General features: G+C 45.4%; 1 protein-coding gene across 2 annotated transcripts in view; it reads right to left on the bottom strand.

The window, feature by feature from the left end:
- Window positions 1-2,468: 2,468 nt before the first annotated feature.
- Window positions 2,469-18,321, bottom strand: part of RPRD1B (regulation of nuclear pre-mRNA domain containing 1B) — a 67,478-nt gene continuing 51,625 nt past the window's right edge. For both annotated transcript variants that reach the window (XM_044296840.1, XM_044296841.1), the window contains 4 exons: window positions 17,780-17,889; window positions 11,146-11,272; window positions 10,744-10,919; window positions 2,469-3,033 (listed from right to left, as the gene is read on the bottom strand). In XM_044296840.1, the coding sequence (XP_044152775.1) occupies window positions 2,884-3,033; window positions 10,744-10,919; window positions 11,146-11,272; window positions 17,780-17,889 (563 nt within the window). In that variant the 3' untranslated portion in view covers window positions 2,469-2,883. The remainder of the gene's footprint in view (window positions 3,034-10,743; window positions 10,920-11,145; window positions 11,273-17,779; window positions 17,890-18,321) is intronic.

Raw genomic sequence — 18,321 nt, 5'->3', positions numbered from 1 at the left:
AAAGTCCAGTTGAGAATAGCACTATGACTAGGGACATCAAAAGCATTTAACATGTGTATAGGGGTGTCATCACTCTCTTCCGACAGCAGATGTTTGGGGAAAGGAGGGTTGAGCATCTTGGATTTCAACATGCCTGATCCTTTGATCTCATAGAAGATAAACAGCCGCCAGAGGTGCTTATAGGATTATTTTCCTAAGGGCCCATGCACACGTCCGTAGCCATTTTTGCGGTATGCAAATTGCGGATTCGCATAACACGAATACCAGCCATGGGTGTTCTGCATTTTATGTAGTGGAATGTTCAGGCTCATAATAGAACTGTCCTATCCTTGACCGTAATGCAGACAAGAATAGGACATGTTCTATATATTTGCAGGTGCCACAGAACGGACATATGGATGCAGACAGCACATAGGTGTGCTGTCCTCATTTTTTTTGTAGTGAAGGGGTCCGCATCCGACCCGCAAAAAAAAAATCAGATCGGATTGCGGACCAAAAATACATTCGTGTGAATGAGCCCCAAGCAAAACACTCTTCTCCCAACTCCAGTATGACACAAAGAAACATTTCTAACGGACTATACAGGTTCAGGAAATCTACCGCCTCCCTTTTCAAGCAAGGGCAACTTAAAGGGGTTTTGTCACTTTAACAAGTGGCATTTATCATGTAGAGAAAGTTAATACAAGGCACTTACTAATGTATTGCGATTGTCCATATTGCCTCCGTTGCTGGCTGGAGTCATTCTTCCATCACATTCTACACTGCTCGTTTCCAGGGGTTACGACCACCTTGCAATCCATCAGTGGTGGTCGTGCTTGTATACTATAGAAAAAAAATATCGGCCTCTCTGGTGGCCTGGACTCTGGGAGCACGTACAGCCTGTTTTTTTTTTTTTACAGTGTGCAAGCACGACCACCACTGAGGGATTGCAGGGTGGTCGTAAGCATGGAAACAAGCAGCAAATCATGTGATGCAAAAATGAATCCAGCCAGCAAAGGAGGCAATATGGATAATCACAATACATTAGTAAGTGCCTTGTATTAACTTTCTCTCCATAATAAATGGCTATTAGCTGAAGTAAGACTACCCCTTTAATTCGCTCATTCACGAACATCAACCTGGTACAAAGATCGGATTGCTATGGATCCAGTTCCGATGACAGCTGTAAATGTTGCTCTACTGGTGACTACACATAGCATCGTCAGATGAAGACCCAGTATATTCTGCATCTACGCGAGCTCTCCCCCGCAAGTCAGTGCGGTTCTCGTATTCTGGTGCAATGTGTTGTACGTTACAGGAAGCTTTCCCTGTTATTTCACACTAACTCCAAGAGTTGAAATGGCTGAAAAATGTCACTTCCCAGGTTGCCCATCACGGTGACGCTTCAGCAGAAGACTTCTTTATGAAATGATGATCTTGCTCAGGTAAAAGGTCCACATATTTGTCAAAATCTAACACGGCAGACATTATAAAAGGTAGGTTTGCACCCAGCAACCAAAAATACAATTCCTTAAGTTTTGGATGACACCTGGCTCGGCTTTTCCATAACAGTGAATGGGGACCCCCGCTTTCACACGATGACCCACTGAAGACTATCTTGGCACAACACATGAACAGGAGTATGACCCGAAGAGCATGGTTTAGTTCAGTCAAATCCGACTATCCAGGAGTTGCCCAGTCTTCTACAAACAGCTATTCCTTATGTTATATTGAAAAGTTCTGCAATTTCTAACCTAGATCCCTGCTTGCTGTCAGTGAACAGAAACACAGTTTACTTTCAGAAACTAAAAATGAAGACAACTCCCTGCTGGGATAGCCACAGGTTGGAGCCTACTGGCCTGGGTAATCCTAAACTAAACCCAGCAGTACTCTCCTTCCTTAGATTCCAGTGTAATTGCTAAAACCTACGCTGATACACTGTAACGAACTGCAACTGGTGGCCATACCCATTAGATGAATGTAGGCCAAACCCACCAAATTCTGATGAAACCAGCCACCCATCCTTTAGGTATGACGGTGTCCTGACTCTCCCCCAATAGCAGAGATATGGAGGCATGTTGGGGAAAAGATGGATTGTGCATGCTGGATTTCAACATGCCCGACCCTTTGATTTCATAGGAGATAAGCCACTTCTAGGGGTTTCCAGCGGCAGCCTATTCACTGAGAACACATGCACGCTCACCTGAGCGATAGGTAAGACCGTGACCAAAGGATCAGGTATGTTAAATCCAGAATGGTCTGCCATCAAAGAGAGAGTCAGGAGGCCCCTCATATACATGAGGACATTGGCGGATCTCAAATCAAGATCAGTCACCAGTAATCTAATGTGTGTGAACAGCCTGAAGGTCTCATAATCAACACTCATCCCCTATCTACAGGAGAAGTGAATGCGGTGGATCCCGTGTCCGCAGTTTGTGCCCCCCGTAAAGTTAGCAGTAAATGCTTTCCACACAATTAGGACACAATGATTTCGGAAATGACACACTATATATTGTGTATTCTTCTGGTCCAGCAGCACATGACAGAAGGACGAGCCACGCTGCACAACACAAATCCATTCCCCAAAGATAAAGCTGCCAGAGAAAGCTGATAAAGAAGCATAATCTGTGCACACGCTCCGTAAACAAGTCTATAAAAAAACACAGGTGGAGATGTCTTCTTGGCTCTGTCCACAAGCAGCAGACACTACATGGGAATCTGGGAGATGAGGGGACTAGGCTGCCTTTACTAACGCACTGCTACGATGGTGGCCGCAGTGAACACCTTGCATCTTGCACACGACGGAGAACCTTCCAGTCTCTGCTCCGCACTCCTTCTTCCTATGCTGGTGACTACTGAAGACTTAGGGTGGACAAAGGAGTGTCCCCAAATAGGAGTCTGGTCCTAATCAGTGGAGAAGAGATCACCGGCGGAAGGAAGAGGCGCGAGCCCTCCTGTGACGTTAGGGAGCAGCGAGAGGTCAGGTAGACTCTGTATGTGGGACTTCAGTTCTTTTCGTACCTGCGTGACACGGGCTAACTTTTGCTTGTATTCCTAAAGAGACATAAAACCAGAGAGAAAAATCAAAGCTGTGTGGAGAAAAAAATAAATAAAAATAAAATATAAATTCTACCATAATAAGCTGATCCGTTGTGGGGTCCTGAATCCTGAAAAGGATAAGACCTTTGGTATTAATTCTGCACAGAGACACCCCTGGCCCCTGCTGGGAGCTACACCAAACTCCTTTCAAGGGGGGTGAGGAGCGTCACTGTGCTGCACGGCTGCTTTCACACACAGTGTTGTTTCGCGAAAATGGCAATTTTTTTTTACTGTACTCAAATTATTTTATTTTGGGGGAAAGATGTAACATTAAAGGGGTTTTCCCATGGTTAATGTAAAAAATGAAAATCAAACATCATATAGTACATGACAATCTCTTTCTAACAAAGTTAGAACAAGCCCTGTACCTCACTTGGATCCAGAGATCTCCCCGGTCATTGCTTTGCTAGATTTATTTCATAGCGACGGCTTACAGGGCGTGTCCTTTCTGAAGTAGCACACTGTCACAGCTCAAGGAGAGAGTGTCCTTTCTGCTGCAGGTCTCACATTGTAACTGTCCCAGCTTCTAACAGCAGATATGGACGGTGGCAGCTGATGGATGTAATGGAGCATGTATGACCACCTCAACAAGGTGGACAGAAACATTTGAAAAAGACCAAACTGCAGGTGATGCAATACAGATATAGTGTATTGAATAACTCAGTGGCTATGCAAAATTTTTAATTACAATCAATTATGAAAGTATTCACATTCAGGTGCTGGTTTGAAAACTGGAGAATATTTTTTGTGGGACAACCCTTTTAAAATGTAGGTTGACATATAAAGCAAAAAACTAACTTAGGCTACTTTCACACTTGCGGCAGAGATCCGGCAAGCAGTTCCGTCGCCGGAACTGCCTGCCGGATCAGGCAAAATGTATGCTAACTGATGGCATTAGTAAGACTGATCAGGATCCTGATCAGTCTTAAAAATGCCTGATCAGTCGAAAAAATGCATTGCAATGCCGGATCCGTCTTTCCGGTGCCATCCGGCAAAACGGATCCGGCAATTATTTTTTTTCACCTTTTTTTCAGTCTGCGCATGCGCAGAACGGAACGCCGGATCCGGCATTCTGAATGCCGGATCCGGCACTAATACATCCCTATGGGAAAAAATGCCGGATCCGGCGTTCAGGCAAGTCTTCAGTTTTTTTTCGCCGGAGATAAAACCGTAGCATGCTGCGGTTTTCTCTTTTGCCTGATTAGTCAAAACGACTGAACTGAAGACATCCTGATGCAAACTGAACGGATTACTCTCCATTCAGAATGCATGGGGCTATGTCTTATCAGTTCTTTTCCGGTATAGAGCCCCTGTGACGGAACTCTATGCCGGAAAAGAAAAACGCAAGTGTGAAAGTACCCTTAGAACAGCACCTCCAAACAATGTGAAAAAGAGGGTTCAGGTGCACACTACCATGGCTGCAAAACAAGGACTACAAGTAGCAGCAGCATGCTGCCATGCACAAAGACACATGCAGCTACTAGAAAGATGGATAAATGTAAACTACATCACTGCTATACTTACTGTTTAAAAATCAGAAGCAGCTTTTTGATTACAATTGAGTTGGGCCCATCTACCAGCGACAAGGTGGCTTCTAACGGATAGGACCTACATTATCAAATTTGTCTCTTCTGGGCTTTTTGCCTACAAAACTACAGGCAATGTAGAATCCAGTAATATTATACTCTGATTAGAAGCCCTGATTTGGACAGTGTACTCCCTTCCCAGGGCTTCTAATCAGAGGATAATATAGCTGGATTCTACATTGCCCAGAGTTTGGTCGGCCAAAAGTCCAAGCGAGGCAAATCCCGTCTGTTGGAAGCCACCTTGTCGCTGGTAGATGGGCTCAACACAATTTTGATGAAAATTGTGTGAAAAGAGCTTCTAATTTTTATATAGTAAGTATAGCAGCAATGCAATTTATTCATGTTTCTGGTGTTTGCATACAAAATGCACTACATAAGTGGCTTCCATTCAGCATGGTCGTGAGACAACCAAGAGACCCAAATCCACGGGGTCTACAAATGAATTGTCAACTGGTTACTAATTGGTAATGACCACACAGTTTCAGGCAAATCGTGTGCCCACTAACAATCAATGGCCAGTTATCTGCAAACCGTGCAGATTTGGGAGCTATGGCTGCACTGTGGCTATGGCTGAGCTACGAAGAAGAGACTATGTAGGACACTACCCACGAGCATCAAGTTTCTAAAACACCTTCCAACAAATGATCACCGATGTGCAAAAAGTTCCGAAAGGTGGGACCTCTAAGGTCTCACTAGATGAACGTACTCAGAAAACGAGCCTGGAAGCCAAAGCTTTTCACACGTGAAGATATGTATGCTCATGTAATCCTCCACACCTTCAGCAGATAATTAAGCCAATCATCTGAACTTTAAAGAACAGCCAAGAACATCCCAAAGTGAAACGTCTGACTGAAAGAAGCTGTAGAATTGCTTGAAAAATAAATTCCATTCCGGATTCAATGCAGAGAATTTTGGAGGTTTGGATACTTCCATGCTAGCAGAGGAGGAATTATAATAACTGTACTCAATTACAGGTGACACGCTGATGGATGAAACCCAGATTACCCCCAGTCTGGGCGGCTGCCAATGAGCCACGGTACAGGTATGTGCGCCTGGCAGGGCTACAGATGGAAGGAGGGTGAGGTGCATGAGAGGTCAAACACATCCAATGAGATAATGATCTCGATATAAAGAGAAAACGAAGACGTGTAATGTAACTGACACTGGATGGAAAGCATGGTGAGATATAGTGAAGGTGGCCCACACACATTACATCAGGAGTCAGCAACGTCCAACACTCAAGCTATCGGGAAACTACAACTCCCAGCATGCACACTTGCAGTGTAATGGAGCATGCTAGGAGTTTTAGTTGCACAACTGGAGCGATTGAGATGGATGAGCCCTGTATTAAATAATTACTGGCTGAACATGCAGATTTTGATTTCTCCTAAGGCCCCTTGCAGACGAGCGTGTCCAGATTAGGTCCGGATGCGTTGCGAATGCGTTCAGTGAAAAATGCGTGATTTTGCAGGCAAAGTCATTTAGTTTTGCCAGCGATCGTGTTCAGTTGTTATCGCGCGGGTGGAACACCTTTTGATGCATTTTGCACGCGATTGATAAAAAGCTGAATGCATACAAACAACATCTCTTAGCAACCATGCTGCTCCATTCACCAACGTACATGTACACATCCCCATTGTAATGAATAGGTCCGGATTCCGTGCGGGGTCAAAATGCGTTCGCATCACGCATTGCATCTGCGCACAATACTCGCTCGTGTGAAAGGGGCCTAACTCTCCTCTGATGATAGCATTTGGGCTGGGCATGTTGGATTTCCACAAGGCCGATACTTTGTTCACACCTGAGATCAGATGCCCCAGAGAGATATGGCAGCAGCTTATCCTTACACCACTGACATTTTTTTTTTTTATTGAATTGTATGCATTACGAGTTAAAAAAATCATTTTTTAACCAGCTTCTATGTATCACAATTAATAGCAAGCTGTTCACTCCATCGGACGAGCTCTCTGAAACATCGGTCTCCAGCCCTTAAGCTATTATCAAATTAAAGTTGATTATGATCCGATATATGATTCAGCTTCTCTTAAAGAGAAGACAGGACCGATCTTTCAGAGAGCTCGCCTGAAAGATTTAGCACAAAATGGTATTCTGCAGCCTGAAGTGCAATGTGATACACAGGAGCTGCAAAGGCCAAATGAAGACTGGAGAACATTTACAAAACTCCCCAAATGAAAGGTTAAGGCCCCTTTCACACAGGCAAGTATTCCACGCGGATGCGATGCGTGAGGTGAACGCATTGCACCCACACTGAATCCCGACCCATTCATTTCTATGGGCTGTTCACATGAGCGGTACTTTTCACACATCACTTATGCGTTGCATGAAAATCGCAGCATGCTCTATATTCTGCGTTTTTCACGTAACGCGGGCCCCATAGAAATGAATGCGGTTGTGTGAAAATCGCAAGCAAGTGCGGATGCGGTGCGATTTTAACGCACGGTTGCTAGGAGACGATCGGGATGGAGACCCGATCATTATTTTCCCTTATAAGGTTACTTTCACATTAGCGTTCGGGGCTCCGCTTGTGAGTTCCGTTTGAAGGCTCTCACAAGCGGCCCCGAACGCATCCGTCCAGCCCTAATGCATTTTGAGTAGATGCGGATCCGCTCAGAATGCATCAGTCTGGCAGCGTTTGGCCTCCGCTCCGCTCAGCAGGCGGACACCGGAACGCTGCTTACAGCGTTCGGGATTCCACCTGGCCGTGCGGAGGGAAACTGATCCGTTTGAAGTTGGGGACGGATCCGTTTGAAGTTTACACAATATGGCAAAATTTTCAAACGGATCCTCCATTGACTTTCAATGTAAAGTCTGGACGGATCCGTCCGAGCTACTTTCACACTTAGAATTATTATTTTTTTTATATATAATGCAGACGGATCCGTTCTGAACGGATCCCATCGTCTGCATTATATGAGCGGATCAGTCTGTGCAGACCCCAGACGGATCCGCTCTGAACGCAAGTGTGAAAGTAGCCTAAACATGGTTATAAGGGTAAATAGCATTCTGAATACAGAATGCATAGTAAAATAGCGCTGGAGGGGTTAAAAAAAATAATAATAATTTAACTCCCCTTAATCCACTTGATCGCTAAGTCGGCATCTCCTTCTGTCTTCATCTTAGCTGTGTGGAGGAACAGGACCTGTGGTAACAGGTCACTCCGGTCATCACATGATCAATCACCATAGTAAAAGATCATGTAATGACAGGAGGGACGTCACCACAGGTCCTGTTCCTCCACAATAAGATGCCTGTTCCTCCACAATGAGATGCCGGCTTTGCGATCAAGTGGACTAAGGTGAGTTAAATTATTATTATTATTTTTTTAACCCCTCCAGCACTATTGTACTATGCATTCTGTATTCAGAATGCTATCATTTTCCCTTATAACCATGTTATAAGAGAAAATAATATAATCTACAGAACATCAATCCCAAGCCCGAACTTCTGTGAAGAAGTTCGGGTTTAGGTACCAAACATGCGCGATTTTTCACACGAGAGTGCAAAACGCATTACAATGTATTGCACTCGCACGTGTTCCCGCAACGCACCCGCACATTTTCCCGCAACGCCCGTGTGAAAGAGGCCTAACTGTTGTAAATGGCTAAAGTTTAACCTCAGGAAGAAGGCAAACTCCAAGAAAAGCTTAGATAATGTCAAGCATTTTATACACCCAAGCAATCGGTGACTACGGCTTCCAGTAGGACTCAGTGTAGAGTGTTGCACCCTGTTGGGTATGGATTGGCAATATGGGTACAGGCAGTGAAGACTCTCGATTCTCGAAATGACTTCATGCTGGGTACAGGTACGGAAGACGAGACCTGTTCAAGGGCTCTTATTGTACCTTACAGTTATGGAAGTCCCTTGATGCCACATGCCTCCCACACACACACTTCATACTTCTGGATCAGATATGGGATACAAAGGATGACATTTATAGAAATAAGGGACTGAAGGTTTATGAACTTGAGGTGAAGGCTAAAGTGGGCAAACATATCTGTTTATGGGGGTCTCCTAACTGTCTTGGGGCAGATATTGAGGGAAAGAAGGACCAGGTAGTTGGGTTTCTGGTAGTAGACAGGCCAACGCCAAAAGGTGTTTAGCAGCACCTTGCTCCCTATTTAGGTCTGTAAAATAAGACCATTCTAGGCCTCTAGGTTGATCACAAAATGTTCAAGTGACTCATTACATGAATGTTCTTCATTCTCAGATATGTTCCTGTCAATGCTTCCAACCTGCACCTACTTACTATATAACTAAAGGGGTCAATTAATAAAGCATAACTACTTTCTTCCATGTACAGCGCCACTCCTGGCCACAGATTGTGTGTGGTACTGCAATTTAAACCCGTTCACCTTAATAGAACTGACTCGCAGTTCCCGACACAACTCATGGATGCGGGTTTTCTAATCCTGAACAACTCCTTTAAAGGCTACCAAACCTTGCATTATCGGTAATTGCCAGAAAAAGTTCTTGCATGGAAATGCATCATTATTAACCCACAATTTTTGGCAGCCTGTGACACAGACCCTCAAACAACTCCTTCGAAAACACTGTGTCCTCTGTGATGCTTGGTTTATTAGTCAGACTCCTCCAGCCTCCCACCACTTTCCCACTGCTTGTCATCTCATCAAACATGGTATGGGTCTGCTGGGAACGGAGGATCCAGACTCCGCTAAGCAGTATGTCCCATGGGCAGAGCGATATGCCTGAGCGCTTACGTGAGTTCTTCACAGCCATACGGCTCTATGGAGCGCTCAGCATGCTGAAACGCACAGACATCAGGCGTGTTTATAGGTTTCTGTCAATTCTAGACGCTCACTTTACAAAATGTCCAAATGTTACGTTGAACCTTTGACATCTGCTGCAACGAACACTTACCAAACTTGCCATTTCTGACTGCTAGAAGCTCCTTTTGACATAATTTTACTATTTGCATGGGTGGATCTTTTAAAAGGGTTATCCAATGAGTAATGCAAAAAATGATCACCAAACTTTGTAGTACATGAGAATCTCTTTCAAATGGACCAGCCCTGTACCTCGCATGGATCCAGAGATCTCCTCATTCATTGCTACAATTGCTCTGCTAGAGCAACTGTTGGATGGAAGTGGGGCCTGAACTTTCTCCGGGGAGCAGCTGGTGACGGATGTAACTGAACATGTATGTCCACCTCCGTGAGATGGACAGAGAATTTAGAAAAAGGGAAAACAGCAGGTGGCGCTATACAGATAGATTTAAGTGAATATCTTGGTAGCGATACAACATTTTTAATTATATGCAATTATAAGTCTTCAGATCCAGGTGCTGGTTTGAAAAATGTAGATTTTTCTTTTTGTGGGACAACCCCTTTAATCTTTGCTGTTTGGCTTGCTCTTGTGCCCAATATGCAGCGCCCTGGATGGTGATCAGCATGGCTCATTTAGAGGACATCTGTCAGCAGATTTGTACCTATGACACTGGCCGACCTGTTACATGTGCACTTGGCAGCTGAAGATATCTGTGTTGGTCCCATGTTCATGTGTGTCCCTTCCGTGCCCTCTGCACTTGGATTAACCTCATCACGCCTGGTCCTGTCAATCACCGTGCAGTAGGCAGCTGCAGAGACAGCAGAGCCTCCAAGTATAAAGACAACACCCCCGTTGCTCCTACCCATTTTTCTCAGCAACGCGGGCACATGTGAATATGGGACCAACACAGATGCCTTCAGCTGCCAAGCACACAGATAGTTTCATAGATACAAATCTGCTGACAGAGGACCTTTAAAGGTGGCCATACACATTAGATGGAAGTTGGTTGATGGCTGAACAGCAATTGAACAAACTAACATGTCGCAGACACGGCCGTACACATTTTGGTCCATATTGGCCATTACAGTTGTCCAAACTGCCATACACGGTCAATGAAAGTGGGTTATGAACGAAAGATCTTTCTTGGAACTATCAGACAAAAAAAATTCACACTGGTGGGGCCCTGTTCTTGAAAGAGTAGCGGGTGCCAGAGGTCCTATCGATATGACCAGATTGGACAACCCCTTTAGGCCTCATGCACATGTGTCCGTACCTCCAGCTTCTTCTCCTTGTTACTTAGAGCCTCTTTTTGGCTCTGTGTGTAATCCATCAGCATCCGTGCCAGCTGCCGTCGATCATCCAGTTCTGCCGCCAGCCGCCCGTTGTACTCTGCCAGTAGGAGACAAGCCTCATCTACGGTCTTGGACAGACGGTCTGCTGCTTCTTTATCTGAAAAATGTATACACAAATTTACCAGGCCGTTCAAAAAAAAATGATTCTGGTTACACAGCCCAGAAAACCTGGAAAGAATATAACTATCTCCGTATTAGTGCTGGCAGCATGGTCTGGCGATCCTGCACTGCGGAGGCCAGACATCTGCAAAAAGAAAGTCTATGCAGGATTGTGAAAGCTGCTGAGAAAGGTTCAAGGCAGCCTACGAGACAGACGGTCTTACCCGTGATCTTCTCCAGTAAGGAGACGTCCTGAACTTCTTGTGGAAGGGATGCAATTTTCTGCCTAACAGCAGCATCTCCAGAAGCGGCATTCTCCAGATCTTGCAGTGCTTTAATAAGATCTTCAGTCTAAAAAAAGACAGAAAAAAAAAACGGATATGACTCTGGATGAACAATATGAAGAGGAAGTAAAGGTATCTAAGCTTTAAAACTGCTTAATTATTCACCAAAAATAGACTATAATAAATTGCATGTTAACGCTGGCTAAAATTCACTGCCTGAAATGAAGCCTCTAATGAGGCCTGTGCACGCTCTGCTCAAAGCCGTGATGTACGGTATTATTTAAGCAGTAAAACCATTTTATCTGCGGCAAAGCCTGCATTTTGTCACCGCTATGAATCATTTACATTTTTAGAATTTTACATCTACGAGCAATTTTTACAGCGCTTCTCTCAACACATTTAAGATGAAACGAGAAACCTTACAGTGAAAATGCATCATCGGTTTGACAGATTCCTCTGGGAGTTTTAATTGGTGCCTGGAAAATTTACTGGAGCTGCAGAGCAAATGTGTGAACTATGAAACATGTACACACGATGCGAAGTGGTGGCGGAAAGAGTGTGCTGGTAAAGCAGGCTCTGTGTAAATGTGTGTTAAAGGGATCCCGGTCACCATCAAAATGCAGCATGTGATAGAGCAGGAGGAGCTGTGGGTCCGCAATCCTCAAGATACGGAGAGGTGCGGGGCGGAGGCACAGATTTGTGGGATTTTGGTTCGTGCCTCTACACAGCAAAAAATTAGAACATATCCTATTTTTTTTTTGTGGTGCAGAAAGTCTCTTGCGGATCGCGGACCCATTGACTTGAACGGGTCCGCAATCCGCAATATATGGAGCGGAGGCACAGATCGGAAGCACTACGAATCGCCTCTGTAGGATTTTGGTCCAAACATGTCCTATTTTTTTCCGGTGTAGACCGTCTCTTCAAGTTAATGCACACGGACAGTGCTCATTCATTGTGGAGTGCTACTTGAGCACGGGGCACACACGCTCGTGCTCAAGTTGCCATTGACAGCATTCAGAGACACGCTTTATAGCAACTGCATGAATTATAGGAACCCGTTGTCTGGAAATCTTCATTGCCTTCTATTGTACAGTACAGTGTTGTGGACACACTCTGTGACAGTGTGACCTCTGCAGAGGTCACTGTACAGGGAGGGGGAGTAGATAAGCTCCCCTATTGCGAAGGGTGGAACCTTTGTCATCTATACAGAGGTGTTTCAGTCATTGAAATCTTGCCTGTGACAATGGCTAATGAGTTGATTGCTGATAAGTGATCTCTACAAAATGGGTAGTATCAGCCAATTATGGGGATCAGCTGTGGTAGTGAAAACTGCATGTTTTTAGAAACATGGAAAAAAATAAACATTAGCAAAAATTCTTAAAAAATTATGTTTAAATGGGTTCTCCTGGACTTTATAGCCATAGCATATGGTATCGATGTCAGATCAGTGGTTCGGACAAACTACCCCAGTCAAGCAGCTGTGGTGGACTGGCTCTGGCACCGGAACAGCAACGTCCACTGTGTAGTGGACACAGCTGGTTACTGCAAAGCTGGTAAGATTATAAGAATGACACCACCCAAGAGAAATAAATGAGAACCAGACACTTGGGCTAAGCAGGTGGACCACATCAGACATCACTGTAATCTATTGTACATGAACCAGTGCGTGCACCAGTTTTTATCCGGCCAGACTCTCGCCGGATTCTATTATAGTCAAGGAGATATAAGGCCAGGGCGAATCCAGTGAACTCCGGACGGCTGTTCCTCAGCCTGCCAGATAGCTTTACCACATGTGGGAAACTAGCCTTACTAAGTGAGTGATCGACAGCTATCTCTACATGCACATACAGGGAAGGCTGTCAATCACCGATAGGACCGCCCACTGGACTCCTAGGCATAGAAATGCTAAAAAATACAAGATCTTTTCCCACTAAACTACACATCAATCTGTCCGGCTCCTCCAGCTCTACAGCAAGTGACCCACAGAGAGAGGACTGCATGTGCAGAGCGAAAGGATCCCTTTAAACCAAATTGTCTAGCGCAGAAGATGTAGCTCCACAATAAGGTCAGGTCATCCTAGGCCACATTTAGCATCAAACTTTGAAGATGGGGAATAAATGACAAAACACGACGGTAAAAAGAAAAAGTGGAGTTAATAAAAGAATGGAGGCTTGTAAAACGCGACGGCGGTGCCTACAGGGCCGGCACAGACAGGAGCTCAGGACCCGGCAGCTTTGTGCTCAGTGCAGCATGGAGTCATTTTTATTTCTCCGTTTGACAGGTAATTAATCTCACTTTATTAGTCCCAGTGTACCCCACAAATCATCATCAGCTCAGGCATTCGGATGTCTATGCCTGACACATACTGAATACACCCATCCTAGAGACCTGATCTGTAGCGGCAACGTCTCCAGATATCTAGAAAGCTTCTGTTTCCACTTTGCACGCTCAGGCGGTATAAAATCCATTTTATGCCAATTTTTAGCTTCTCTGCTATATTCTACTCATGGCTCTCTCCAAAACCCTAGTGCAATCATTATGTAGATGGAAGCCGCATTCGGCCCATCGCTCAGGGACGGTGTAAGTTTCTGCTTCCTCCAATAAAAGCCCGGCAGGCAGTTATTTATTCCCGCTATTATTCCCCTGCATCAATTTGATGTCTCGGATGTCGTTACCGCATTGTCCTGGTTTATGACGGTCGCCATTAGAAGCCTTCGCTTTTGCAGAGTTCTGTTCACTCCATTCCCGCTCCATAAACTCCATCTGTTAGTTCCCACTAAAGTGCTACGTTCCCGCTCCGTGGAGGGACGCTCCGGCTCTCTTCGGTGGGCCGTTTGCCTTCTGTTTTCCACACCTTATGACTTTTTCTATCCCTGAACGCTAGGTCTTCAGTTATCCTTCAATTAGTCTGCTCCATGAACAGCCTAGCCTTTTTGCTTCCTCTCACGACGCATTTTGTGCTTCGTTTTCTTAACTGTACGCTACTAATAATGGAGACGTGGCCCAGAGTGAAAACCGCAGCGTCTGCCTTCATCTTCAAGGCTGGAATCTGGTTGTCAAGAGCAGCAGCACAACTTCAATAAAAGGTTCTTCTATCTGGACAAGCTCAGTTTATGTATCCCCCCGAGGACAGGCGGGAGCATCTATCATCAGCTGATATAGAAGGAACACACTAAGCATTTGCCTGCTTCTTTACAGAAAATAAAACGTGGCAGGCCGCCCAGCGAAATGAAAAGCTGTTACTTTTAATGACATTTGCAATCTGTCACACTCAAAGGGGTTTTCCGGGTGCACTTGAATGCGGTCTGTGCTGCAGCATCCCAGCACAGCCACTACACTTTTAAAGGGGTATTCCCATCTGGGAATTTGATTTCATATTGCCTTCAATGTCAGATAGGTGCGGGTCCCATCTCAGAGCGGGTCCCATCTCAGAACGCCCCCCCCAAAAGTCTACAGAGAGCAGTGCTCGGCTATTTCTAGAAGTCCTATAGTGGTAAATGTAGAGTGCACTGCGCGTGCGCAGCCACCCTCCGTCCACCACTACGGGACTTCTAAAAATAGCTCCTGGCTTGGCTATTCACTATATAGCTTGCTCTCCATTCACCACTATGGGACTTCCAAATATTGCCGAGTACGCTCGCTTGGGTATTTTCAATATTCCCATGAAGATAGGTCATCAATATCAGGAGACCAGAAAACCCCTTTATAGTGGCCATACAATGTTGGGCAGACCTGCTAATATTGTTGGGGCTCGAATCAAATGTGCATTGGGGTATCCGACTCTCACCCAATAGCAAACGTTGAGGAATACAAAGGATCAAGCATGTAGAATTTCAACACACCCAACCCTTGAGAGACATAAAAGGAGATGAGATTTTGTTAATGGAGACAAGCCACCAGCAGAGGTGTTTGTCAGTGGCCTGTTCCTTTCTCCTTAATCAAAACAAATGCACCCTCAATCCAAGGTGGCATGGGGGTGTTGGAAGGAATATTTGTCGTCTAAGCAAGCTCTCAGCCGACAGCTACCATCATAAGCCACCATGAAACTCCTAGTAGACAAGTGGACCTCCCCAGAGACATAGCTCATCCTTCGCATGCTCCAGAACTCTTCCCACACTCCTCTCTCCTGACCCCCGATACCATCTCCACTCTCCAGGGCTCCTTCCTATCTATTTTCTGCACACTGTATACGATCTCCATATAACAAGTCATGCCCATACTAACGGCAGTATAAAGTAGAGACAGGTGAGTTAATTTCAGCGGTCTGTCATTTATAAGTTAAAAGCAAGTGGTTGCCGAGAACTAACATCACAATCCTTGCAGACTGGGCCTGGAAAAGAGTCCCGGCCACGTGAGAAGAGTCCTGGTTATTCATGAAGTCCTGCTCTCCTGCCCACCTGCTGATGTCTGACAGTCTTCTACCTAGTTGTCTCCCTTTCTCTCTAGGAGAGAACTGCCAATCATCAGCAGATGGGTGAGAGAGCAGGAGATTAGGAATAACCATGACTCTTCTCAGGTAGATTTGACTCGTCTCAAGGCCTGGGCTGCAATGATTATGACGCTGGTTCTCAGCAACCACTTACTTTTAGCTCATGAGTGACACACCGCTGACATCAGCATTTCTGTCACTATTTTAAGCTGCCCTCGGTACAGTTAGCATAAAGATGACGACAGGTTCCCTTTAATCCCAAGGTTTATCTGGGAGCTGCAGATTAAGACAAGGCAGAAGTCAAAGCGTATGGTGGTCCTCCTACACGGACATGCTTTATCTCAACATGAACTAGCATCTAACATGACAGCTGGTCCACATGACCGGCCAACACTAAGAAGCCTCTTCACACTGTTTACAGTCGAAAGGAGCCAAAATACATATTTAGATTATTTTCAGCTGCTCTAATGTCTGAAAGGGGTTTGTTTGACGGGCTAAATGTCGGGATCGTGTTTCCAGTAAGTTAAAACCTTTACCGTGTGATACACACATCCGTGGGTCACAAGATCTTGTGTATACACGAGAGACACTGAATAATGGGAGGAAATACACAGACCAGACAAGTTATTGGAGGAAAATGAATGCCACATACATTACTACAACCCTACTGACCGGCCAAGTCTCACAGTCTTTAGGCCTCATGCACATGAGAAGAATTTTCTTCCTCATGCTATCCGTTTCTAACATGACTAGCACACCACCCATACAAGTCAATGTTTCAGTGATGTGTGCAGGATCTGAGAATCTCACTGCAGGTCGTATTCTGGTCCATTTTTTGCAGATGACAACAGCCCTTCTACTGCTGGGAGTGAGAAAAACACAGAATTCGTACGGAAGAGATACGTTTTTCAAAAATCTTTTTTTGCCTGTCGAAAAAATTGGATATGGCCATGTGCATGAGCTTTCTGTGTATACTACCCTTCCCCTGTACCTTGGATGGGAAACAGCTCTGTCCAGAGACCACGTGACAACTCATCATCTAGTGAGGGGGGCGGCAGAATATTTAAAGGGGTATTGCCATCTCAGACAACGGGAGCATGTCACTAGGATATGCCCCCATTGTCTGATAGGTGCGGGTTCCACCCCTGGGACCAGCACCTACATCAAGGACGGATTCCTGATGGTTGTGAAGGGCACACTGCGCATGCACAGCCGTCCTCCATTCATTTCTACAGGACCGCTGAAAATAGCCGAGCTCTGTCTCCATAGAAATGGATGGAAGCGGTAGCCGCACAAGCGCGGTGAGCTCCCGTTAGCTTCTATGGGGAGAGCGCTTGCCGGAAAACTCAGGGTCCTCCAGCCATCACCATCCCCGCTCCGTTCCCAGAGGTAGGACCCGCACCTATCAGATCCTAGCGATATGTCCCCATTGCCCGAGATGGGAAAACCCCTTTAATACAGGTACATTAGACCTCACCAGGTAGGACAGGGGTCATTTTCTGATGACACATTCCCATGGCTTTAAAATGGTTGTGCTACAAGAACCCCTTCTTTAGTTTTATAAGTTGCCAATCAGGCTATAAAAGTAAATCAAGTGTGGGGATCCAACCTCCGGGCCCCTGACTTTTCCTGAGAACATAGTATCCTTAGTCCCTGTACTTGATTTAGGACCAGGATGAGGATTTGCTGCTCATCGTCATAGACTTCAATTGGCCCTCATTCATCTGGTGGTTTCCTACAGCCACATATTTTCTTCAATAGCCAAAACTAGTGATGAATTAATGGTATAATTTCTGAAATAATACTTCTCCCCCAGTGCAGGGGTTTAGCAGTAAAACTGCATCAAAATGAGCAGAGCCTTGCCGCACGTCAGGATAACATCTATCCCACTGACCCAGAGTCATCTCCTCGTTTTCGTCATTTACCTAGAATGTAGAAACTAGATTGCGAGACTTTATTCTCCCTCCTAATTAGGGCAGAGGTGAAAATGTCCTTGTGCGGCGGCGGCATCCGCAGAGGAAACACTTGGCAGATATACTAATGTCTCTGCTGACAGAGCAGACAGCAACATATGGGAGCAACTGGGGTTAATAAGCTCGCCCTGGTTTCTTTCTACAGGGTGCTGGAAGAGATAGGAGGACATACCAGAAGAGGACCAGTCGATGGATCCCTTGGGGAATAGCTTCCGGGATAATCATCTTCCTCCTCGTGAATCTGCTGGAAACTGCGTTTCAACGACACCTTCTCTTCAGTCACTGAGAAAAATAAAAGGAGGAAGGTCAGCAATAGGGGGGTATATAAGAGGTGTCGGCAATAGGGGGGTATATAAGAGGTGTCGGCAATAGGGGGGTATATAAGAGGTGTCGGCAATAGGGGGGTATATAAGAGGTGTCGGCAATAGGGGGGTATATAAGAGGTGTCGGCAATAGGGGGGTATATAAGAGGTGTCGGCAATAGGGGGTATATAAGAGGTGTCGGCAATAGGGGGGTATATAAGAGGTGTCGGCAATAGGGGGTTATATAAGAGGTGTCGGCAATAGGGGGGTATATAAGAGGTGTCGGCAATAGGGGGGGTATATAAGAGGTGTCGGCAATAGGGGGGTATATAAGAGGTGTCGGCAATAGGGGGGTATATAAGAGGTGTCGGCAATAGGGGGGTATATAAGAGGTGTCGGCAATAGGGGGGT

The sequence above is a fragment of the Bufo gargarizans genome, chromosome 6 (assembly GCF_014858855.1).
Source record: "Bufo gargarizans isolate SCDJY-AF-19 chromosome 6, ASM1485885v1, whole genome shotgun sequence".
Classification (NCBI taxonomy): domain Eukaryota; kingdom Metazoa; phylum Chordata; class Amphibia; order Anura; family Bufonidae; genus Bufo; species Bufo gargarizans.
The sequence above is the reverse complement of the archived record's forward strand: the minus strand, read 5'-3'. Positions and strand labels throughout refer to the sequence as shown.